This window comes from Vanellus vanellus, assembly GCF_965231255.1.
Source record: "Vanellus vanellus genome assembly, chromosome: 2".
NCBI classification, from domain to species: Eukaryota; Metazoa; Chordata; class Aves; order Charadriiformes; family Charadriidae; genus Vanellus; species Vanellus vanellus.
Genome location: NC_138906.1, coordinates 63,872,091 through 63,897,215, shown reverse-complemented (window position 1 = coordinate 63,897,215; position 25,125 = coordinate 63,872,091). Strand labels below are relative to the sequence as shown.

General features: G+C 43.1%; 2 protein-coding genes across 3 annotated transcripts in view; one reads left to right on the top strand and one right to left on the bottom strand.

Moving 5' to 3' along the window:
• The window catches only part of TRAK1 (trafficking kinesin protein 1), a 115,769-nt gene extending 104,921 nt beyond the window's left edge, over window positions 1-10,848 (top strand). For both annotated transcript variants that reach the window (XM_082498974.1, XM_082498975.1), the window contains 2 exons: window positions 2,896-2,998; window positions 7,831-10,848. In XM_082498974.1, coding sequence (XP_082355100.1) covers window positions 2,896-2,998; window positions 7,831-8,629 — 902 coding nt within the window. In that variant the 3' untranslated portion in view covers window positions 8,630-10,848. The remainder of the gene's footprint in view (window positions 1-2,895; window positions 2,999-7,830) is intronic.
• An 8,149-nt stretch (window positions 10,849-18,997) lies between these two features.
• CCK (cholecystokinin) lies at window positions 18,998-23,650 on the bottom strand (the record flags this gene model as incomplete). The annotated part of the gene is made up of 2 exons (XM_082499389.1): window positions 18,998-19,349; window positions 23,395-23,650. The coding sequence occupies 2 exons, from the start codon at window positions 23,648-23,650 to the stop codon at window positions 19,213-19,215; spliced, it is 393 nt and encodes a 130-aa protein (XP_082355515.1). The 3' UTR covers window positions 18,998-19,212.
• Window positions 23,651-25,125: the final 1,475 nt, after the last annotated feature.

Sequence of the window (25,125 nt, the reverse complement as noted above, 5' to 3'; positions counted from 1 at the left end):
CCCATAAGCTCTTGAGTGTGGAAGCTGAATCTGAAACAGCTCGGAGCTCTATAAAATAATCAGCTTTGTGTTTTGAGTGGGGAAAGCTGTTTTACCAGAAGGTGGAGCTCTCTGCAGTCAGTTTGACTAGTACCTGCCTTTTTTTTTTTTTTTTTTTTTTGCGGTATTTTAAAAGATGTTTTAACAACAGTGTTTGTGCTTATGGGGGAGTCTTTTTCAGCTATAATGTTTTGCTTTTTTTCCTAAATGCCTAAGAATTGTTTGAGAAAGCTTAATAAGGTAAAGAATCATTAATTACAGAGAGACAAAACATGATCCAGCAGAAATCTAAAGTTTATCTTGAATTTTAATTTAGGGGAAAAATGCACTTACAGTTTAGTTTATGGTGTTCTGATGGATGAAATTACATGATGTTTCTGTAATTTTTGTTAAACACTCAATTATGTATGGATTCTTTTTCGTACCGATATCAAGCCTCATTGTTAATCAGCTACTACTTTGAAAAAGAGGGTATAAATAAAACATTTGGTTTCAGACGCAGTCATATGGAGCAAATGTTTATATATAAAATAATACTTTACTGTATGTACGTCTGAAGATAGTCTCTCTTATGATAAACTTATGTATTACTTCCTCACAAACTTATACCAACTCAGGAGATGGCCATTCTTATGTAAAATTACTAGCTTAGGAATGAATCATTTTGTTTCAATTTTACAAACTTTGTTCATTTACAGCAACAGGTTCTCACTCTCTTTGTATTGTGTCCAAAGGATGGAAAATGCTACAGCAATATGATACACCCCATTGTTGACTGATCGAGGACGAAGCTGGTACAGGACTTTCTTAGTGGTATTTGAGGGTGGAATACATCCTTGGAAGTTGATTTTTTTAAAAAATTTTTCTATAATTTCGATTTGTTTCCTCTTATTAGAGTCAGTGATTTCTCTACTTTTAGCAGCCTTCTCCTATCTCTGACTCATTAGTAGCAATGAGTCTTGCTTTTGCTAATGCAGCTATGTATCTTCAATGTGCCTGTTTCCAATCTGAGGGGATTGCCCAGTGGCTCTTACAAATGGGGAAAATGCACTTATTGTATTAGCTATGTGCTTTGGGTTGAGCTTGCAATCTTTAAACCAGCATTGCTTTATTCTGTTCTCTATTCATCATCCAGGGATAATTGCTTTGTTTCTACTTGATTTATGTTGAAGTCCTTTGTTTTTTCTAAATAACCATTTTTTTTTCATGTCCAGTTATTTGAGCTCTTTCTCCAGATTTTCTTTTAACTCTCTACAATATGGAGAGAGTCATGATTGCTAGGCTGTGCTCCCTTGTAATAGCTTTTATAGTGCTCACACTAATCTCTAAAGCAACTGGATTCCTGAAGCATCATAATTACCGTCACTGGAGGTGAAGTAGAGCTTGTTGTTATGTTATGCTGTGCTAACATTTGAGTGTGTTAACATGACACTCCAGCGGGCTTTTAGAAATATCCTTCTTCAATGTACAGCAGTGCATTCCAGCGCTAACTAGAAGTTACTTCACGTCGTTCGCTTAGCCACTTCTGCTTCCACTGCTCACACTCCCCATGCTCCAGCCTTCACGCACCGCTTATATGTGTTCTTAAAGGACTACCTAACTGCACACACTATTTTGGAGCTGTGATACTTTATATATGAAAAAGGGAACACAGCCACGATTAAGACTTGCCTTGCTTCCGCTAAGCATCTCTGGAAGTTCAGAATGGTGTCTGGTCTAGTTGGTCTATCTGTCTGTCCTTTGCAATGTGTTGAATAGTTGTGTACTGTGGTTTTAAAATGTGGCTTAATCAGGGAATGGCTCAGAGGGTTGGGTAGGACTGAGAGGGAGGGAGCTGCACACGGTTTTTGTTGTGCATGTCGTTTGACCACTGCTAAGTTTGGTTACTAAGTAAGAGAACCTATGCAATCATGATATATTTGATGTAATAGTTAACTCTGGGTGTTTTTCAACCAGCTTTTCAGATGCATGGCTCTTAAATTTTGTAGTTATTTTGTAATGGCCACAGCTGCATTATACAGCAGGTTAGTATAGCCACAGAAGTAGCTCTCCTAAGAAAAAAGGAGTTGTCTTAAGTCCTTCATTTTTTAAATTATGAGCTGTATTTGCTTCTCTCCCAAATTATTGATATACTGACAGTGGCATCTTCAGAGCCGCGTTTGTGGGGAAAACGCTTTACTACGCTGATTACAAATATTAAAAAAAACTTGCTATGTTGTGCAGCTGAGGACATACATTCTTAAAGAACCTAAACACATACACAAGAGAAATGTCACAGATGTACAGTAGTGGATCCAAAAAACTGCCACTTTCCTTACTGTGAATGTGAAAAGTCAGAGAGAGAAATAGTACAACGTGTCCATCCCCTCCCCAACTTTTCAGTCGGTGTTCCTGTAGCAAGCTGGATCCATTACTGAGAAGTAATGAGGATACCTCTTTGTGGATCAATCTAAAAGCTGAAATGCACAAGCGTTCAGAAAACTTTAGTGCTCCTGAGCTGGTACTAGAAAATGCTGCTTGTAATTTCCACTGATGCAAGTTGCTCATTTAGATAAGGACTAGCATTTCAAGCACTGCCTTGTCTAAATTTGTTTTGAGCAAGACTTATCTGCAGCGTTAGTGATCACGGGGAAGTTTCAGCAGACCCTTTTAGCACTGGCCTTGGAGTCCTAGATGGATTTGTTTTGGAGAACAGGTGTCTGTTAGAACACTGCAGCACTTGTGTATTTCACTTTTCTTGCATTGATCCTGTCCCAGGTACCTCATCACTTTTGGCATCTGTCTTATCAGCACACAGAAGTTTGGTTTTCCCCTTTTCTGTGTAAAATGCAAAGAATTTGCTTTTTTTTAATTTAGTACCTCATCCTGGGAAGTGCATGTCACAAACCAACTCCACCTTCACCTTCACCACCTGCCGCATTCTGCACCCTTCCGATGAACTCACACGAGTCACACCAAGGTAAGGGTTTCCCGTGATGGCAAAGCCTTCAGCTCTGTCAGTTTTCCCTGTAAGAAAATACAAAGTAGTGGCATAAGCAAAAGTATTAGCCACATTGGTGAATGACAACACACCCTGAAATTCTTCCTCCCATTTTGAGTTGCCTCAACCTGATTTTATTTGAGAGGCATGTGTAATGTTTTAGAAAACCAACGAAAATATCTTAAATTTGTTTGTCTGTAGTTAAAATATTGCAGGATCATACATAACTAAGCCAACATAAGTTGGCTTCCGATATCCAAGCTGGACTACCCTTGATCCCAAACCAGCACGTGTGAATGTGCAGAATGTGCACTCCCACAAAAAATACGAGAGAGATTTTTCCAGGGAGGAAAAATCTAAATCTTTGGCACAGAAGAAAAAGGGATGATGCACATGTAAAGAAATCGAGGAAGTACATGAGGAATGGGAGAGGAAATACACCTTAATAAAACCAGGGAGCCGTCTACTTTGTTCCTTAGTGTAATTGTTGGAAATGAATTCATACCAGCCAGACTGAAAGTAATGAACTGGCTTAATTGGGATGTATAGACAATACATACTGATAAAAGGCAATTCTGTAGCCTTGCAGAACATGAAGATCTGAGAATCAGAGAGGGTGAGTGAATTTCATACCTAAAGAGGGAGCTTAGCAAATCAGTATTTAAAGAACATTTTCTCTGTTTAGAAGAACAATGCCTCATTGCTTTCTCTGCCCCCTTTCTAGCTCCTGTGTGGGAGTGTACCATTCTGTAGGTCCCCATTCAGAGATGATTTGTCTAGACTTGTTTAGACATAAGATGGACACTGATTACCTAAGGAACGTACAAAAAGTAAGGGTATTAAATATGAAAACCTGCAAAGTGGAAAGGAAATGGCTGATGATTAAATGTAACTTTTCTGCTTCCCTTCTTAACTAGGTTAGTTAACTGTGGCCTGGCTGGTTTTTCTTCACTTTTTTCTGTCTTCCTGTTCCCCTCAACACTGTTACTGGAGAGAACCTTTAAAATGGCAGCAATTCTATTTTAATTTTCGTATTATTGTTGACTTGCTGTTAGTTGTAGTGATAATAAACTCCTTGATTATGTTGGTTCCTAAATCTAAACAAGTCAGCCGTAACTGACAGCTAAACTCGGTACATTTTCAGGTGCTTTAGTTACGCCAAAGTTCATCATTCATTCAGGAGGAAAAAGAGCAAAATAAACAATATGATGTTTTCAGCAGTGATGTTTAAGGAGCTCCTCCTTACCAACTATGAACGATTCTTCACAGGTCATGTGAGGAGGACGAGGAAACAGCATTATGTCTCGTTATGCTGAGAGGAGGTATAGGGCAGACACTGTGACCCAGCATGGCAGGGGGTGAGCAACACTGCCAGCAGTGTCTGTGTTGGCAGGATCATGTTCCAGGAATGTTAGTGTGTGTGGCACCAGCTAACCCAAAGAGTTTTGATATTTACCTACCTGGCTGCGTTTTAACCTAGCCTCTAACCCAGGTGACGCTCTAACCGGACTAAATTTCATCCAGCTAAATGAGGTGCTCATTTATTTGTTTCTTTTCTCAATCTAACTCTGAAACTGCCACTGGGTTGAGTTGCTGAGGCCAGTTTTGAGTTTGTTTCTGTGGTTGTGTCCAGGCTGCTCTGCAGTGTTGGTCAGTTTAATGGGGAAAATATTTCCCAGTTAAAGCAATATTGAAATGATCAAACAAACAAAAAAAAGCAACACCTGCATAACAACTGCTTTCTTGCAGGGATGTCTTTTCTTTTTTGGTTTTTTAATTGCACTGTCGTGTGTACCTGTGCTGACAAATTAGTAGAAATACTAATCTAAATACCTGTGCAACCGAAATCGTGAGCTGGAAAGAATGAAGCTGTTGGAGTTAATAAGCCACTGGAGTGCTGTAGTTTTCATCTTGTGACTAAGACATCTTAGAAGCCTGATAATTAACACCCTGTCTGGGTTTCCAAAACGTACTTGGTTGTACCCTGTAGAGAGTTAGTTCACGCAGTAAGTTCTCTTTCTCTTTCTTTTCCCTCCCTCATGCTTTTCAAGACTTCTTCTGTACTTCTGTGTTTAGCCAGTGTGGGAGATGCAACACAGTGGCTGTCACTGCTCTTTAGTTTCACCACGAACTGGAATCAGAGCTATGAAGATGCAGCTTTAATCAATGCTTAAGAGAAGAATTGTGAGCTAACTTCTCCTTTCCACGCAGCCTTGCCTGCAGACTGTGTGTGTGTGCTGCTGCAGTGGCCATGAGTGGCCTCCTTAGCTCTGCTGTCAGGAGTCCTTCAGCCCTGCTGCTGATTCGGTCCAGGCAGAATGGAGAGGACCGAAGGAGAGCTTGCCCTCAGCACATCTGCCTCAGCACATCTGCCACATGCACTGACAGCCACTGCACACTGGGGGGTGCAAAACGACCAATTCCAGAGCCACTTAGCAAGGCTGCTTTTCAAATTACACCACTCTTCATACTAGTTTTCTCAAACACGTGTTTCACTGCAGTCGTAAGAATATATGGGATTACTCTTGTTGAATTGCAACTGCAGGCTAAAAATCCTGTGGTGGTTTCGCTTGCTTTCAGTAGGAGTTGGTACAGTTCTAAATTACTGTAGAGGTCATGTTGGTCAGATCCTATTTTGAGACTTCGTAACATCAGGGTAATATTTCCTTAATTAAGGAGTGCCTTAAAAATGTTAAAGTACTGCTGTTTTTTAGAAGATCACTGGACAAAATTTTGTAGTGTTACATCAACTCATAAGTTCTAAGTTCATCAGAAACTGGCTCAGAACAAAACATTCCAGGATGTCCGACCTGACATTCACAGTAGTCTTAGTTCCCAGAGTTCGTTAATGTAAGGTGACATGAGACTGCAAATTCCAGTCAAGACATTGTCTCGGCCCTTTTGTCCATATGGGCAAAACGGATGCAATTCATTCATTGGCCTGAGGCTTCTCCATACCTGGAAATCCAACCAGATTGTCGCAGTGTGGCTTTTTGATGCGTTTCTTGGCACAGAGAACTCGAGTTGAGTTCAAGTTGCGTGTTACGGCTGAGCCGATCCAACAGCGAGGCTCTGCTGAAAAGGGAAGATCTTGCCCTTTCCCCTGTTCCCCCCACCTTTAGCCACTTAGTTTTCCGGCTGTCTTGCATTGGCTTTGTTTTTTTGTCTGACTCTTTGCTGAGTGTCTTCTACTTGCTAACCTGGCAAGATGAAGGGGAAGATTTCCTTCTTTGAACAGTGGTGAGCTCTCAGGTCAGTGAATTCTGTTAGCATCAAGTGTTGCATTGTTCAAGACCTGTTAAATGGCGTTAGAGGGGATGAATCCATGCCTAGGAAATACTATTGTGGAATTAACTTTTTTCATGTATGTGGCAAAAATCATCATTTTAGCATGGTTAGAAATAGTAGGAAAGCTTTTTTGTTTGTTTAAAGGTGCGTGGCACCTTTGGGATTCTCCCAAATAGACATGAATTTGGAGTGTCATGGATATCCCACATGCCTTGTTTCTGGAGTAATTAAGTTACGCCGTGCCTTATTCGATGAATGGTTTACCTTGGACTGCCATAAATTTTGAGTGGGAATTATGCATAGGTAAACATGCTGTGGCTAGCCTGATCTATAAGGAGCACTGTAGTGCCAGAAACACTCAGACCTCAGTGTCCCTGAGATCTCCTATTGTGGCACAAAGGATTTGGAATGTCTCCTTTGTGTTGGTAATTCTTTGGAAATAGGAGCTGCCTTGAGTCTGTTTTCATTCAGGTGGTCGGCTTATGGGGAGAGGACAGTCTACCAGAATGGACGTTGTCTGATACACCTCAAGAAGTCCCAACCCCTAATAACTAGCAGTAGTGTGCTTAAGAAAACAAAATACAGTAAGATAGCACTAAACATGAGTATGCAATGTCTGCCACTTGTTCTAAATGTGCAGATTATCACCCATTTAACACATTCTTGTCAACTACCTGTACATGGTTGATTTTGAGAAGAACTGGAATTGGGGAGCAATTTAGCCATGTTTCAAACTATAGAAATTAATGTTTTACCATATTAACAGTAGAATGGCTCTTTGTCATATTTGGTTTGCTCCTGCTTCTCAGTTACCTATTGACCAATTGACAACCAAGAGCTTGACTGTATTTTCTCCCTCTTTTGATGACTATTCACACCACTGCGCATCTCCATCAGAAGTCAGGCTCCCCATCCTCTTCCCCATAAATGAAAGCAAATTCAACAGAAGAAGGGAAGAAGGGTTTGACCTTACAGAAGTGCACGTTGGTGACAATACCAACTTCCAGCAGCTTTGCTACAAATGCTTCTGTAACAAATACATTCCCCTCCTCCCTTGTCACTCTGCTACGACCCAGCAGTGCTAGAAGGAGTAGTAGTTCCGTGTGCCCAGAAGTGACACTAAAAAGTAAATCTATCTTGCTTATACCATTGGTCAAGTCCTCAGTTTCCTTGTCTTATGGAAGCAACTGGGAGTTGTGACAGCCAGTAGATCAAGAAGAGAAACTTGAAGGTGTTGATCACAAACCTGTCAATTTAATAGTTTATCAGAAGAAATGTGGTGGTGTTGGGGAATGCACTGATCCCATGAGACTGGGTGATGAAGTATGCAAAATGGAAAGATGCGTTTTGTAGGAGGTGGTGTTTTAGCACTTGTCATCATGTTTGTGAGAAGCTGGGAACTGTCATTTTCCCCGTGCACTCTCAAAATGCTTAAAAGGCCCTGTTCAGGGTTGAAGATCTTGCTTGCTCTAAGTTTTAATTCCCTAGTGGAGAGAATAATTTGCCTGCTCTTTTGCTTTCAGCCTTAACGCAGCACCTACTCCAGCTTGTGGCAGCATTAGCAATTTGAAAGGCACCCCGGTGGCTACTCCCTGTACTCCTCGGCGTCTGAGTTTGGCCGAATCCTTCACTAACCTCCGGGAATCCACGACGACGATGAGCACGTCTCTGGGGCTGGTGTGGCTGCTGAAGGAAAGGGGCATCTCGGCAGCAGTGTACAATCCGCAGAGCTGGGACAGAGCCAGCAGAGGCACCTTCCTGAACACATACCCCCCTAAAATGGCGATCATTCCTTCCACTCCACCAAACTCACCTATGCAGACACCTTCTTCATCCCCTCCATCTTTTGAGTTCAAGTGCACCAGCCCACCTTATGACAACTTCTTGGCTTCAAAGCCTGCTAGTTCAATCTTGAAAGAGGTGAGGAATAAAAAGAACATCAGGAACAGTGAGAGTCAGACCGACGTGTCTGTTTCCAACCTCAATCTTGTGGACAAAGTCAAGAGGTTTGGTATCGCCAAAGTTGTGAGTTCGGGGCAAACGTCAGCTCCTCCTTTAACTGATGACCAGGGACCTCTTCTCTGCGGGGCACAAGGACCGGTGAGGGCCCTTGTTCCTGGAGGCCTGGCACCAGACAGTCTCCCATTGGGCTGCCCTGCCGTGACCAGTAGCATCGGGGGCATCCAGCTCAACACCGGCATCCGAAGGAATCGGAGCTTCCCCACCATGGTGGGTTCCAGCATGCAGATGAAAGGCCCGACGTCTCTCACTTCGGGGATCCTCATGGGAACCAAGCTCCCGAAGCAAACTAGCTTACGATGAAGGACTTTATTTTTACAGCTAGTCTTTTTAAATAAAAATACTGATTCTTTCTCCGATCCTCTTTTCCCTACCACCCTTTCATTGCCTCTTGAGTTTGACAAATCAACTTCGTGCCTAATGGGAGAAATGTGTAAACTTTGTATAAAATGTGTAAATATGTACCAGATCTATTGTAACTAATTGGGTTATTTTACTCTTCAATTGAGTGCAAAAGGCTCTACGTTATGATTGCTGTATTAAGGTTAACTTGCTAACCTTTTGAAAAGGTGTTTGGTTTTTTTTTTTTAAGATGCACTGAAAAAAAAACAAAAGAACAAAACCGACAAAAAATAACTTGACTAGGAAAACATGAATTCTGTAGCTAGCCTAACTTGAGTCAAAGGTGCATGGGAAGCTATTGAATGTGTTTTGTGAGACCTCGCATTACATCACTTGAAGCATGGGAGCGTTTGTGCTTCGTTAAATGCCGAAAAAAGCACTCAGTTTAACATATGGTAGTTTTAATTTTGCTTCTGTAGATGAGTTGAGCTGAGTTATTGGAGTGCCTGGCTATTATGCCTGAATGGATTAAACTGTTTGTTTGGGGTTTGGTTGTTGTTTTTTGGTTTTTGTTTTTTTTTTTTTTCTTTTTCTGTTCTGTATTCTCCTCCTCCCGGAGGTGCTAAACTTGAACTAATACTGTGTTGAGGTCAGCAGGCCAACTGGGTACCTGGAATATTGACATATTCCTACTGCCTCTGTTTCATTTGGCACGCTTACACTTTGTGCGACTTTTTTGTTCTTTTTGTTTTGTTTTGTTTTTCAATGCTGCACTGGATTGTGAAAGGGAAAACGCTTTACTATGTGTTGCTGCCACTGAAACATGCTTTGTTAGTGCCCCCGAAGAAAACAGTTTTCACAACTCGTGAGGTAAACATGGCAGTGACTTCCTAGAAATCAAAGTTGCGGAACAGATTGACAGATAAGAATGTTATAAAAGAACATGTAGCGAAAACAGTATTAGAAAAGGTGTGTCCTTGAAACCTCAGCAGAGAACCACAGAAAACATTTAGTAACGGAATGGTACAAGCTGGAAAGAGCAACTGGCAATCCTCATGCTGATCTTCAGGTTTCATGCATGTGGAGGACTGCGGCCTTGTAAGCAGGGTGAAAATATTCCCCGCCCATTTTCTGTTTTCTTTTTTCAGAGAAACCTTTTTCATCAGAAGTTGGACCATAGCAGAGGTAAAAATATGGGAAACACTTTATCCCACAGTGTTTTTAAACAGAAAAAAACCACCTCCTGCTACCAAACATATAACTCCTACTTCTTCAGAAAAGAAACAATAGACCTCGCACAACCTTTAGTTACAGCCAGGCAATCCTAATTTGTATTGCAGTTTTCTTCTCTGTTTCTCCCAAACTTCTGCTGAGTGCTTGTAGAAAGAATTGAAATATCCTGGAACTGGAACAGACTGGAGGGACCTTTCTTCTAGAGCTGAGCTGAGCTTGCTTCTAGAGCTTGAGCCGAGACCTATATTTTTTTGGAAGCAGGGATGGAGAGGCGCAAAGGGAGGAGGATTTAACATCTGCTTTTCCTTGCACTCCTATGTGGCATCTAAATCAAGCTCCTCGTTTGTTACCGTAATCACACTACATGTAATTGCCATGAATTGCCGTTTGTACCAGACTGTTACTAAATCATTAGCACTGATAATTTCTTGTATAAATGAAACTGTCTTTTAGTCTTTGTGGCGAGAGATAGGTGGGTGGGTTTGAGGTTTTTTTTTTTTTCTGAATGAAGTAGTTATTGCCGGTAGTGCTATGGACACTAAGGATATTTTTTGAGAAAGAAAAAACACATCGGTCAGTTACTGCATGTGTTTGAAGACTTCTATTTATTCTATGAACTTAAAATGTTTTAGTAAAATGTCATCAGCTCTCTTTGCTGTTGTATGTGTGCACTTATTGCAAGTAAATTTAAGTATCTTTTTATTTGAATGTATCTTAAAACAGTAGATAGAATAACAGTTGATTCTGAAAAAAAAATCATGGACTTAATGGACCATTTTATATACCCAGAGGAAGAAAGCAATACCATATGAGAACTTAAAGTGTAGAAGTTAATCATGCAATCAGGAAGCATTATTTAGCCTTTAAATAAGCAGTAGGAGCTGTCCACCCACCGGAGAAAGCAATTGTAAAACATCAGAAAGATGAAATTTAAATTTTTCTTCACTAATATAAATAAAATAACAGAAAAGTTGCATTGTTGTGTATTATTAAACTTTTTCTTTCATGTTCTTTTAAGGTGATAAAGATTCCACCCTGATCCCTTGCTTTCATCTCTCAGTCAAAGCAAAATAAGAGGCCGTCACCAGGTTTGGGTTTTAAATTCTTGGATGCAGAAGTGGTTGAAGAGTTTTGAGATTTTAAGATCATTGGAACTGGTGAAATTTGGCTCAAAACAAAAAATATAGAAGCAAATGCAGTTTTTTATTTGAGTTCCAAGAAAGAAGAATTGCATGTTGGATGGTTTGTGCATTTTGAGCAGAAGGGTGCGCACTCTCCTGCCTAATACGATGCAAAAACTATAGTGACAAAATGTGGAAGTACAGCTGTAAGGAGGAAACATCCTGTGTTTTCCAACAGAGACAGAAGTGAGGTCTGCTGTTAGCCAGTAACTTCCTTACCAAGGGAGGAAACAACCCACTGATTACATGCCAGGTAACAAGAAAGTCAAAAATTCCTGCAGACATGGTGAGAGCTAAGTAGTGACAAAAGAGTTCCCTGGAGAAGGGGATAGTCTGGCAATAAATGATACAGATATTAGGCAGTCTCACACATTGACGAGCGGGATGTGTGTCAGGTTGGGAGGGGAATAATGCCTTTTATATCACATACTTGCTACAGAGAGAGAACTGGAGAGCAGGAATGCCAAAATAAACTTTTGGAGGGCTTGCATTAGTATGACGCGGTGCTGTATGACAGCTGCGAGGAAGGCCGATGCCTGTGGTGCACCGGGCACATCCAGGTACTGTGTCAGTGAGTACAGAGGCTCATCCTTCCTGTCTGCTCAGCTCCGAGCCTGGGGGAGGCTCGTGATCAGAAAGTTAATGGTTAACGGGAGAGATCCAGGGAGGACCAGCACAGTGCATCCAACCCTCCACCCCTGAGGACAGGCTGAGTTAAACAAGTGCCACTCCAGGGAAGAGGGGGAGCTGAGGCCGGTCCATAAGGTGCCTATGGCTTTAGGATGAGTAGGATTTGGTTAACTCAGGGGAGGGTGTGTACATGTGAAAGGGGAAGGAGATCTGGAAACCATCACAGGTGTGTGCAGAAGAGAGAGAGCAAGGAGGGAAGCCCTAACGTATACTTGTAGTGGGACCTACTAAGGAAAGTTGATGCTTAAGGTTTAAGAAAGAAAAGTTCTGCTTGGAGAAAACTGCATTCTGTTAGCAATAAATAACATATCGGGATATTGGTTGGTCAGTCTGGACCTGATCTGTCATGCCCTCCTTTAAAAAGCAAATATTCACAGAGACGTGAGCCTAGATGGACTCTCACTGAAATTGTAGAGTTTTGACTTCACAGGCTCTATCTGCATGTATCTCACTGCAAGACTGTAGTATTAAGCCGTGAGCATTTTGAGGAAGATATTTTCTCCTATTATAGCTAACAAATAAGATTTTACATAGTAATCTAGACTAGGTAAGTCCTTTTTTTTACAGGCTTATATGTATTATCTGGATATCACAGTGGATAAACTCAGGTTCCGGTGGCCTCATGCGGTACCTTCCCGCACCTTCAGGAGCGAGGACCCAGCCCTGCAAATCCCGTTCCTGAATCCCTTTGGCTGTCACCTTGGTCAGAAGCTTCAACCCCTGAGTTTATTGACCGCAATCAGGGGACAAGCGACAGTGACGTAAGAGCCAGGAAAGGCAAAAGAAATGAATGTGTGGCGGAAAATGGGAAGGTAAAGTTACTTTGATTGCACCCAGGAAGATTTGTAAGGCAGTTGTACAAGTGATTAAAATTAAGTGTAACGCAGTTCCCTGCCTGGTCCTACACCAGCCCAGCTGCTGCTGTGCTGGGTGGCCCTGCAGAAACCCACCTCCCGGGGTCCCACTTGCTTCTCGAGGGGGCTGTTGGTTGTATAGATGCTTTCAAATGATCTTTCACAGCTTACATAAACTAATTGTAAGCTCTCACCAACTGCAAAACAAATGTTCACTGGTTCTGCGTAAACTGCTGCCTTACGCCAGGTAACCTGCTGTCCTTTGTTTTATAAGCTCTGCGTGTGGTGGGATTTCTCCCGTGCTGGCAGTTCCTGCTGTACCTGCAGTAGCTGCTGGCTTCTCTCTGCTCCTCGGAGCAGGGTACCCCAGTGCTCCCCAGCACTTCCCATGATCTGCAGAGACCTCTCGGAAACCGCTCGCCCGCGGAGGGTGGGAGCTGCTGCGGTGTGGCACAGGGCTGCGTTCTTCACTGTGAAAGAAAGGTATGTGCTCAAGTGCAATGCACCATGGGCCCCCCAGCCTGGGTAGCCACGAATCAGCCCTAATCTTTGACACCCTGTGAGCTTCTACCTGTGTTTCTGTGCTGTTAGGTGGCTCTGACCCAGGGGGCCAAAAAAATCCCCCTGTGACGCAGTGCCAGCGTTGCGGTTCTGTGATGCTTTGCTCACTTCTTGCTCTGTTCTCCCTCCCCGCAGCAGCAGCCCCGTCTGCGTGCAACCCCGGCCTGGGTCTGCCTCCCTGCCTGCTCCTCGGCGTGCAAGAGCACTGGCTGCCCTTTGCACAGCCCTCTCAGCTGCTGTCACTTCTGGCTGAGCTGCACTGGGTGCCTGTGGCACCATGGTGACACTCGGTGTCCTGGGTGAGTTTTGTATAACACGGGAAACATCATTTCTGGGTATCCTCTTTTTGCATATTTTCTCCTTCCCAAATTAATAGCTTTCCCCCACCCCCGCCCCCAACTCATCCTTGCTGGTGTGCATGGATGCTCCTGCGGTGATCTAAATCCTTGGCTTTGGAATGAATAAATAAGTGGGGTTTGTTGTTGACGTTGTGTTGTTATTTTCTGAATTTTTAAAAAGTATCCAGAAGGATGCATGTAATGCTGGGTTTGTTCACTTTGTTTGAAGTTGCACCAGGGGAGGTTCAGGTTGGATATTAGGAAAAATTTCTTCACCGAAAGGGTTATCAAACATCAGAACAGGCTGCCCAGGGAAGTGGTGCAATCGCCATCCTTGGATTCATTGAAAAGACGGGTAGACGCGGTGCTTAGGGACGTGGTTTAGTGATGGTTTTGGCAGTGTTAGGTTGGTGGTTGGACTCAATGATCTTAAAGGCCCCTTCCAACCTAGACGGTTCTATGATTCTATGACTATGCACCCTCTGTGCCAGCCAAGTGAACAGCGATGGTGATCAATAAGTCAGTGCATGTGGATCTGCTGACTTTCAGGCTATCACGTGTCTGGAGGTGAATTATAAAGCCAGCCTTCTCAAAGGCCTGGAACTCTAGGGCAACTTGGGTTTTACGCAACCATGAAAATCCAGAGGTTTAATATGCACTGAAGGTCCTACAGAAGAACAGGGCTTCAAGGTCGTGTTCCTGGGAAAGGAAAACTGATCAAATACCCACGTTGACAAAGAAGGCCACAGGGAAACCAAAGAGTGCAGCCCACTGAGGTCAAGAGAAATCAAAGCTGAGTCAGGCAAAACTCCTCAAGGTACAGAAGGAGCAACTGGAGACTGTGCAAGGATAGGAGGTCTACTGGAGTGCAGGACCATTCTTCTCTGTGAGATGTTTCACCCTAGTGATTTCAGTGGATTTTGGAGGAAACACAGTTTCTGCTTCTGGAACCAATGCTGGTATTTGGAGAGTGTCTTAGTTTCTCCTTCATGACAGTAAATTATGGCACAGGGTAACAGAATGCATGAGCCATCTGGAAACTCAGCTGATGTATTTAATGCACTTGGATGATTTCAAAGCAGAACAGAGAACTACTGCATAAACTAAACCTCAGAAGGCCAAACGGCTGATGAATTGGTGCCTCTGCTCTGAAATAGTCCTCCATCCTTCTGATATCCAAGTATCTCAGAAACTTTACTGGATGCATCTTCACTATACCAGAGCAAGGAACATGGTTGTTCACCTCTGAAAGCTGGCTTGCAGGTGAGAGGAGGGTGAGGTGCCAAGAACTGTGTGCCTAAGACTGGGCTGTGGACACGTAGGATGTTCTTTGGAGAGCCCAGACTGGTATTTCACCCTTTCAAGACTCTTTCCTCCATCCTTTTGCATGTCTCCAAAGCACTGCATGGCCCTACAACATAACGCTGTAGCGCACGGAGGTTTAAGTTGCTCCCAACTTCCTGAAGATGTTTGTTGGTAGCTCCCCACATCAAATTGGAAAGTCCAGCAATGTCAGTGTGGTGCATCCTGCCTTCCTCTGGTACAGACAGGATCCGCTGCCCGTAGCTTGTACTGACATTGAAGAATTAGCATGGTTGAGCTCTGCTAAGGCATCTCGCTGGGTGCCACTCAGACCCGCTTTAATTCAGTTAACAAGTCAATTGAGACCGCAGAATGGGAAGAAAAATTATTTAAAAGGCCTGAAAGTTATTGGTGTTTAGCAACGTCCTTAGCTGTAATGTGGGCAGTGGGCTTTCATGGGAGAATGGCATATACTCAACAAGTCGATGATGTTTGTAATTAAAAGATTATAGAGATTTTTGTCCTGCTGAAATAGGCTTCAAGCTGTGCTGGATCCAATTGCAGTTCAGTTGACACAGGCACTTAGGAATGATTAAAGCTTTAACAAGCCCACAGCCAGATTTTTTTCTTTCTTTAAGAGAATTTTAATGAAACTCGGGGGATACAAAAATCAAACATACAGAAAAGCCTTTCACAGCTCTGCTACGACATTGTAATGTTCGCATTTTCTCCAACTTGCAAATTCCTCCGCTCGGGGCCATGGAGAGGGACCGCCTGGTTTGCACTTGGGTAACTGGAGCTCACTGAAACGCGCAGAGATGGGCTGCAGCTGGGAACATCTGGCTGAGATGTGTCCCCAAGGCGCATCCTGGCTGCTGCCCCATGTGCGGCGAGGATGGAGGGGCCGGTGATGCAGCAAAGCCTGGGAGAGCAGAGCAGGATCCGCATGCGTTCCTGTTTGAAATACCGGCGCAGAGAAGACCGTTCAGAACCCACATGCTGCCCCAGCTCCCGGGGAGAGCTGCCCTTTCCCAGGTCGTGGGCACTCCCTGCCTCTTGGGGGGCTGCTTGGGTCTCCCCTCACTCCCAGGAGGAGCACTTGCTGCTTCCACCCTCCTTTCCTGGCTGTCATGTTCATGGCCCTGCACGGGCAGAGCCACGGGCTCTTCCCTGCTCGTTTCCCTGGAGTTTGCAGTGAGCTGCTCTGTTGACGGGGATTTGCCCAGCACCTGTTTTGAAATTAAGTTAATAAAGCTGGAACAGAACTAATTGAATCAAGTGCACGGAGAAAATAAACTGTCTTTAAATGCAAAAAGGTATTGATTTGCTATTTTGTCGGTGTTCATTTAGCCTCTGTGCACGCGCTTCCACAAAGATGCATTCGAGCAAAGCTAAATTAAATGTCAGAGTGTTGGCAGTGCCGCGATACTCACCTCCCAGACAGGCACCAGGAGGTTGTGCCAACGCGCTGCCGCATGTGCCCAGATCTCACAGAATCGCAGAATGGTCAGGGTTGGAAGGGACCTCAGGAGATCATCTAGTCCAACCCCCCTGCCCCTGCAGGGTCACTTACAGCAGGTTGCACAGGATGGCATCCAGGCGGGTTTTGAGTATCTCCAGAGTGGGAGACTCCACCACCTCTCTGGGCAGCCTGTGCCAGTGCTCTGCCACCCTCAAAGTAAAGAAGTTCCTCCTCATGTTAAGATGGAACTTCCTACGTTCAAGTTTGTGCCCGTTGCAGGGCACTTCTCAGCCCAAAGCCTTTGCTGGACCTGAGGGGCTCATACCCAGCTGCTGCCGGGGCTCCAGCCCGGAGGCGGCTCTCTCCCTTGGGCTAAAGCAGAGCCACCTGGAGGGTGGCTTCACTCGTGCCCCTGGGAGGAGCATTGCAGCCACCAGGGTTGCTTGACTTTCCCGAATTTGCCGCCCTCCCTGTTTAGCTCCGATTAGCACCTCCAGGTCAGCTGGGAGCTGAATGGTGTCTCAGCGGCCTTTACAACAACCTCTTCCCATCTTGGGAATTTATTTTGCTCCCAGAGGAGGAGGTGACTCATGTTTTTAGGAGGAAGAGGATGTTGCTGAGCTGCTCACAGCCAGCTCCCTCTCGCCTCTGGGAACTGCTGTGTCCATCTGGAGCAACAGTTCCTCTTACCTTGATGATCACTGCAATTGCCTTATTATGTGCCTGGGAATGGCACCTTTGCCGTTATTCACCTATTGGGGATACAGAAAGTCCCAGCCCTGGTAACTGGGAGGGCAGTGAAGTCCCCCCCAGCTCCCCCCAGGGACCATGGTCTCGCTCGCAGGGCAGGAGCTTTTGCAGGGCAGAGGACGGGGCCGTGGGGCTCCTCTTACGTGGGAGCCTTGTGAGCAGCAGGCTTGTGAAACCACTTCTGTGCGTTGTTTCTAATGACAACATTCCCCAGCAATAAGGCTGGATGTGTAACAACACCCACTCCCAGCCCCTCCCCAATAGTATAATATTGCATCCTTCAATAAGGATAGAAGCATTTTTAAATAGTGTTTCAATGTTCCTGTCATTAAAAGACAGTAAAGTAGAAGGTCAGTTTTCTCCCAGCTTACTTGTAAAGAAACACCACTTTGGTGGGGAATGTGTGCAATTTTAGATTAATTTGTATTTTCCTCAATTAAAAAAGAAAAAGATTAATTGGTTGAAAGTTTAGAAAAAAAAATTGGGAACTTTGGGCTGTTTTTCTGTGAGCAATACTCAAAACTAAGAAGATAATTCAGGTGTTTAGAGACTCGTTATGTTTGGAAAGGAACTGAGAAACGGCAGACTAGGTGGCCGGGGAACTGGTTGACTGGAAGTCGCTTGAGAGGAAGAAAAGTTCATGCAGAAAAGCGGTTCCACTTTCCAAGATGAGATCCACAAAAAGAGAGGTTTGGTGTCACTAGAGAAGAGAATTCCCTGTCTCTGTTTGCTGAAGTGTCCCTTTCCCTGCCAGTTTCTGTGGCGCTGCCTGCTCTCCCAGCTCCTGCTGGGAACAACTCCTCAAAATGTTTTTTTTGTGTTCAGCCCTCGGCATAGCCATTTTGTTTTGTTTCCCAGTTGTCTTGCTTTTGGTAGAATTTCGGTTTAGTACAAATATTTTGATTTCTATTACTTTTTATGCATTGTTTTTGCCTATTAACTGCTCTGTAGAAAGATATTTAGAGATATTCACCTGCCTCTTTCCTTTGGCGGGCACCTGCTTTTCAGCATGTGAAAAACACATTCCTTGTCTTATTAATGTATGTATTCAGGAGAAAATTTGTGAATTATGCAACGCAAAATTACTTCCTTTTTCAGTTCAGGGAATTCCTTAGCGGTGAGAACCAGCTGCTAAGGAGGAGACCTTGTCAGGGGAGTAGGAGAGTGTGAGTAAAACACCTTTTGCAGGGAACGGCTGCATGGGGACAGGCTGGACGGGGTCCCCAGGGTGCTGGTTTAGCACAAGCAGGGACCCCCACCTGGCTCTGAGCGCGGGGCTCACTGCCTTGCTCTGTGCCAGGCACAGTCTGGGCACAATCCCGCTCCTTCTGCTGGCACCGGTGGGCGATGGCTAACTCAGGCTGCCTCTGTGGTACTTGGGAGAGACCTGTTCCCTTTTAGCACACCATGACTGGGCCGCTGTGATGCCTTGTCCTCCTTTCCCAGGGACCATCGTCTGCTCCTTGCAGGGAACCCTCCTCACCCCCTCCCCAACTGAACGCTTGCCCCACCACAGGGCAGGGAATGCTCTGTTTATTCCGTGATTTGCAGCCACCAGCAGAACTTTCACATTTAGTTGACAACATAAAATAAATAAGCCAGGAAGGTGAAACATGTTGGTGTCATTCCTCTTTCCGTTTTAGCACTGTTGACTATTCGCTACAAACACATGCATTTGGCATGTAACTCAGTCCTTTACAAACGGGGTCACCATGAAGGTAGCTGGCCTTTTCTGGCAGTATTGTGCTGTTGTGTTTATATTTGGACAAGTTCCTCTTAAGAGTGCACAGCTACTGGGACTGTCACAAGATTTCTCTAAAAAGTGGCTCGTTTGTCTGACTGCTCAGCACATGGAATATATTTACATTGCAGAACGAAGGCATTTTCCTGCCTCTGCACAGTAAGACATCCAGCAACATGTGGTGACAGGACAAAAAGGGATAAGTGAAATCATTTTAATATCAGTGTATGAGAAACCACAAAAGAAAGAAAACATTTTCTGGAAAATTCTGCATATGTATATATTGCATTGTATAGTCTTACAGACAAATTTACATCAAATACATGATATATTTTAAAACACTGATTCGAAGAGGACAACAAATTAATTTTTCTCTTTCTGTACAGACATGGGAGTGTGATTTTTTTTTCTGTTGCTATAGGTTGCTGTTCTTTAGGAGGAGTACTCGTATTCTTCAGCACTGCGGCGTCCAAAATCCATCCAGCCCATGTAGTCTCTGTCATTTATCCTGTGCGTAGGATCAATGCTCTGTACCCTGTTTCCCATAACTGAGAGCCTTCCAGAGGGACCTAAAGAAAAGTGTTTGGGAGAGCAGAGAGTAAGTGGACATACTTTTCAGGTTCATCCATTTTCTGATCTGTTTTGTACTCATTAGCAGATGTCTGCAATAGTTGAAACTGTGACTTAATACAGACCATGTAATGCCACTGTTACGTCATTGGGGAAAACATCATAGAAATGTTATGGGTAATGTCCTGAAAGTGGCTTGGGTTTCTATTGTAAAATAAATAGATCTGTATTGTAAAATAAATAGCTGCTAGGAAGGAATATGGGTGCGTTTCTCCTTTTTCCTTCCTATTTCACTGGAAAGTCCAAACCATTTCTCACTCCTCCTATCAGGCCATGCCCTGGCTTGCTGGTATTGGGAGAATTGCTCTAGAGGCAAAAAATAACTTTGCTTGAGAGCAGACTCGGGGCTGTGACAGGACTCCGCCACAGTCCTGTGTTGCTTGAAGAGCCTTAAATGTAAGGCTCTTGCAGAGCAAATTCAGGAATAAGCAAGGCAGGGTTATGAATCCCAGGTTTTGTGGAAAAGTGAGAATAGTCCTGAAATGGAGAAAGTTGTGTCTGGAATTTATAGCTAGAGATGTCTATTGCTGGAACTATACAGGGCTTATTATTATGTCAGCGCTATTTTCATTGCGTATCCAAAGCTTTTGTAATTCCTTCCACAGCAGGGCTGGATGCTGATCTCTGATCTTGCCTTGGCCTTTCTGTCATCCTTGCTTAAGGCATCAAAGAGATGCAAATTATTTGCAAGGAGAATTGAGGCTTTAAAAAATAGGACGTCATCCTCTGTTTTGACATCATCATATTATGTAAGTAGAAATGCAGGGAAAGGTAAATTACTTCTCTCTGTGCTCCCTGAAAACAGCCAAAATTGACATATGCCAATAATTAGATTGATCTTAAGCCTTGAGTGAGGAAGGAACAGATTCAGTATACCAGTATTCAATGCAGACTGAGGCTTGAGGAATACTTGAACTGATCAAAAAGGAAAAGCAGCCCAAATCAAACCCCACAAATCCAAATCTACACAATTGCTGCCTTACGGTTCGTATTTTGAAGAAACCCTTGGTGACTCTGTGCTTTTATATTTCAGGGTTTTCCTCACGTAATGATTTATAATTAACATGATCCATTAAAAACAGAAACAACTGCATTGTTTTGTTTGTCGTTGCAGAGGGGTAAGAGAGTTAAAGGTATCAAAAAATGAAACCAGCCATGTTTTAGACATTTACCTAAAACAAAATGGCAAAAAAAAAAAATTATCTCTAGGAAAGAATATTTGTTGATTGTTAAACGCTCAAACCCCATGAAACTCACATTCATAATTCAAAATATGTAATTAAGTTGACGAAAATGGCTTCTTGGCGCTATAACCAAGCAGGGCTAATACGGCGCAGAACCATCTCTCAGTTGCTGGTACTTAAGAGACTTCTGAGCCTGCAGTGACCTGTGGGCTGTAATGGCTCCCCTGGTGCCGTTATGGTCTGGCCTGGGGCAAGGGCTCCTTAGAGGACAGTAAATGTGCGCGTCTCTGACTATGTCTTGTCTACACAGTGCCAGGTTCATGCTGAAAGCCTGGAGATGAAGTTAATTGAAAGCTAGGGGTCATAAACAGTAAAATGAATTTCTCAAGAGCACCTCAATTACCCTTCCTCAAACCATCAGAGATGTGCTGCAGAATCAATGTACAGCAAACGTATCCAAAATTGTAGCTGTTTGGCTACAGGGCTGCCATCTAGCCCTAACCTCTTGAGAGAATTTAAGTCTCTCACTGTTTTAACTGGAAATGTTGTCCAGAATGCCATCAGTGTTACCACTAGCAAATGCCCAGACTCTCTTTCCCCCTAGATGGAATTTTCTAGTGAGTCTTACGGTTTAGACAGGTTACAAGTGACTAATACAGTAGATGTGATCATTCTGCAGAGATTTCTGACGTACTGCTCAGAACCTTTATGTTAAATGAGACTATAGTGTTTTGATGGGGAGCACTGTATGTATTGTTACAAATTAAGTAAATACTGTTTGTCCCCGTGAATCTTCTGTAACTAGCAGGTCCATCTACAAACCAGAGTCCAACTAGCCTAGTCATGTGACAAGAATCCCATTATCTGCTAATGGTCACTTTGTAGAGTTAATTATGTAGGTCAATTAACATGTATGCAGGAAATTCTCCCTCATATTAATAGTTACCAAAAAAGACATATTAAATCCAAAGTGTTCTTTTCACTTCATCTGATTAAGCTAATTGGAAATGTCAGCCAGATATTTAAGAGACTATAATGGCTACATAAACTAGAATGAGGAGTTCGGTTTCCTTGCAGGTGAGTGACAATGACTACACTGGGGAAAGGTAATGAGGATTCTGTTTTGTAGACCCCTGCAATAAGATTCTTACTCAGTAACAGCTTTAACTGTAGCGCTTGCTGAATTGTGGAATTTCATATCTGGAGTCTCTTTCCACTAGATTATGTGAACTGTTAGAAGTTCTTTAATGGATCTTGTGCAAATTGGTAACATGAAATGAAGTCTCTCAGACTATATTAAAAGTGGTTCTTTTTCTGTTGTTTCTGATTTGGCCATATTCTATGTACACAGATGAATGTGTATGGCTGCATATGTAATGCATAAAATACATGTGGCTTCTCTCAATTGCAGCCTGTCATTAAAAATAAGAATAGGATTATGCCTAGCATAGAGGTCAGCAGTGAAGCTATCAAGAGGGGAGGGTTAAATGATCTGCGTAAGGTTGCGTGGAGACACGGGAAAGGAGAAACCTCTTACTTATGTAAAGTGAATTTTATCCTAAGCACAGTCTGAGACTGGGAGTGAATTAATTTCTCAATGTCTGCATGTCCAGGTAATCCTCATTACTGCCTTTCCCTCAAGCCCTCTTTGCTTCTCAGATGTCCTCTTTCCCTGCAGTACAGTGGATAGACTGGAGTGAAGCTATCACAAGTAAACAAGATTTGTGTAGTGGCTTTTTTTGAGGTTGGTAATCAAAAGGCCACAGCAATGAGGCTGCCCATGGTGTTACTCCACTGAGATACAAAGCAATACAGAAATGATACAGTTGAGAAGGAAAAATGTTTTCTTGGGGGTGAGTTTCAGCGGGAAATTATTTTGATCCTTCATTTTTACTGGTAGCAAAGGCGCCACATGTTTGTGTCTATGTAAAACATATGCTGTAAGATGTCAACAGGGACAGCTTTACTCTTTCTCTTGCTAGCTCATGTATATAACACAATTGTTTCCTCCAGTGATAAATCATGTGATAAGAACGAAGCCCTTTAATTCCACTACTCTACTGGTACTTCACACCCTTGTTACAAATGCAACGCCATGGAGGTTTTAAATAACTGCAAGATGGTGTTCCAAGGCTGCTTGCGACTGAAAACCTAACAGGAATTGACATGTTTTGAAGCATATGTGCTTTTACTTATCACTGCTTTTCCTTATTGTGTTCATAAATGTGAGTTCTGATCTTGCAAAAGCTTTCCCACTTTTGTAATTTCCTCTAGGACCAAATACATGGAAAATCCAATACTCGGAAAATTTCCCTGGTACAGGTATTTTTTGGCTGAGATGAGGTTAGCCATTTGGTCTGTATTTAGCGTCAGAAAAGTTTTCCCACTATTCTAATGTCTAAAAAGGGAGGGAGGAGGTTAACTAAATGAAAGTTTGAAGAAAATGCAATTACTGTATTTTATCTGAGATACAACATGCTGAAAATAATACCAAAATAATTATAAGGCTATGAAAACAGTAAGTTAAAAATAAAAGCTGAACTGACAAGTAGGTCACATTTTCTTCAGTTACCTGTACACAGCTCTCAGTCAGTGGCTGCTACGTACAAATATTTTTTGGAAGAATTTTGCAGTAAATAAGAGAATACTCTCTACTTCAGGAATAACCAGACAAAATCTATGTCCTGTCTTCTCTAGGAATTCATGCTAGATGATGACAGGGTTATCTTAACATCTAGGTATCCCTGCAGGAAATTCCACTGACACAGAAGTAGCACAGTAAGTAAGCCATAACCAGTACCTTTTCTGGCTTGCTGGAGATACTTGGCCAACAAAGCACCGATGTTTGCTCTCTGGTCAATGCTTCCATCCAGCCGTGACACAGATTTCAGCGGACCAGCAGACGAAGGGGCACGGATGTGTCGGTGATGTTCTGTCAAGCTCTGCTCGAGCTCAGCAGCCAGTGGATTCCCATTGTGCGAGCCCACAGTTTGCTGTCCGAAAGAGCTCACTGAGAGCACAGCAAGGAACACACAGATGCATACACCGCTGTACATTGCTGGAGAGAAAAGGAATGATAGGCTGTTAAAATGACCGTATTTACTAGGTTGTATGTTGTCTCTACATCCATCTTCCATTGGGGTGCTGGTTTCTGAGCAAACTAGGGTTGTGTTGGGCTTTTTTTATATGCAGGTAGCTGTGGGATCTGTCTTAAGTTGGAAAACATGTACGTGAATAGTTAAATATCCCTTGATAAGAAGAAGATACACTGGAAGGAGTAAAATTGTATCACTGTGGTATGTGCTACATCTCCCAGATCTACTCAATTCTTATTTCTTTTCTTTTTTGGAAGATGTATTTCATTAAAACTTAAGGGAGATGAATCCAGCTCTGTAAAAAAACTCAGGATTCAAACACTACAGTATTTTGCTGTTGTACTAAAACCTGCTGTTATTACAAATACTCAGCTTTGACAAGTTCTACAAAGAGCCTTTACTCTATCAATCCTTCATTGGTTTGAACTTTAGTGTTCAAGAGGTTTCACCTCATCATACACAGAAAGAACAAGCCAAAACTTGTCCTAAGGAAAGAAAAAACAAAATCTAACACCACTCTCCCCCAAGCATTTGATCTAAAAGCCGAGATCGTAAAAGCTGTTTAGTTAAAAGCTACAACAAACAATGTGCAACTTAACAATATTATTCCTTATATAAAACAAAGAATTCAAGTGTAACAAAGTTTTTTACTGCTTTTTTAAAAAAGTATGAGACAAAGCAATGTCATTTTACTAGATTGTTTGCTCATATAACCTGAAATAGTATTTTTCTGGAAGCACGGAAATTACTCTGTTTTTAGGAAAAACAAGGTACCTCGTACTTAATGCTATAGGGGTAATTTTCCGTTATAAATATACATGAATGATCTCATCTATGTGAGAATTTTTGAATCGTTTAAGTTTTTAAACATCATACTGAACATAATATTTTAATTTTAAAAGAGGAGAAAATTAAGTTTATTTGCCCACCATACACACTAGAAAGAAAACATTTGCAACGCATAAAATATGTTCTTTTAGTATTCTTAGGAGATGAATGAAAAACGCCAAAATGTCTCTCCAGCATGGTTATTGGCGGTGTACCCGCGTAGGCTTTTGGCACTTAGAAACCAAAGGCGCGTTGCGTCCTTTCCACAGAGATATCTTTACAACCGACCTGTGTTTTTTTACGCGTATGTATAGATTCATGTACATTCTAACGACTCCAAACACAAAATCTCATCACCCCCCGGTAGTTGTTTCTTTCGCAGATTGCTCCAGCGATCCCCACCCCGCGGGGGGCGCAGCGGGCGGCGCGCCGCCGGGCAGCCCGCCGCTCCCGCAAACCCTCGCCCCGCGCTGGGGGACAGATCGACCGACCCACCCGACCCTTCGGCACCCCTCTCCCGGTGGAGAGCAGCCTGAATTCCTCTTCCCCCGCCGGAGCCGGGTGCGTTTCCCCCCGCAAAAGGCGGCATGCCTTCAGAGCCGCCGCAC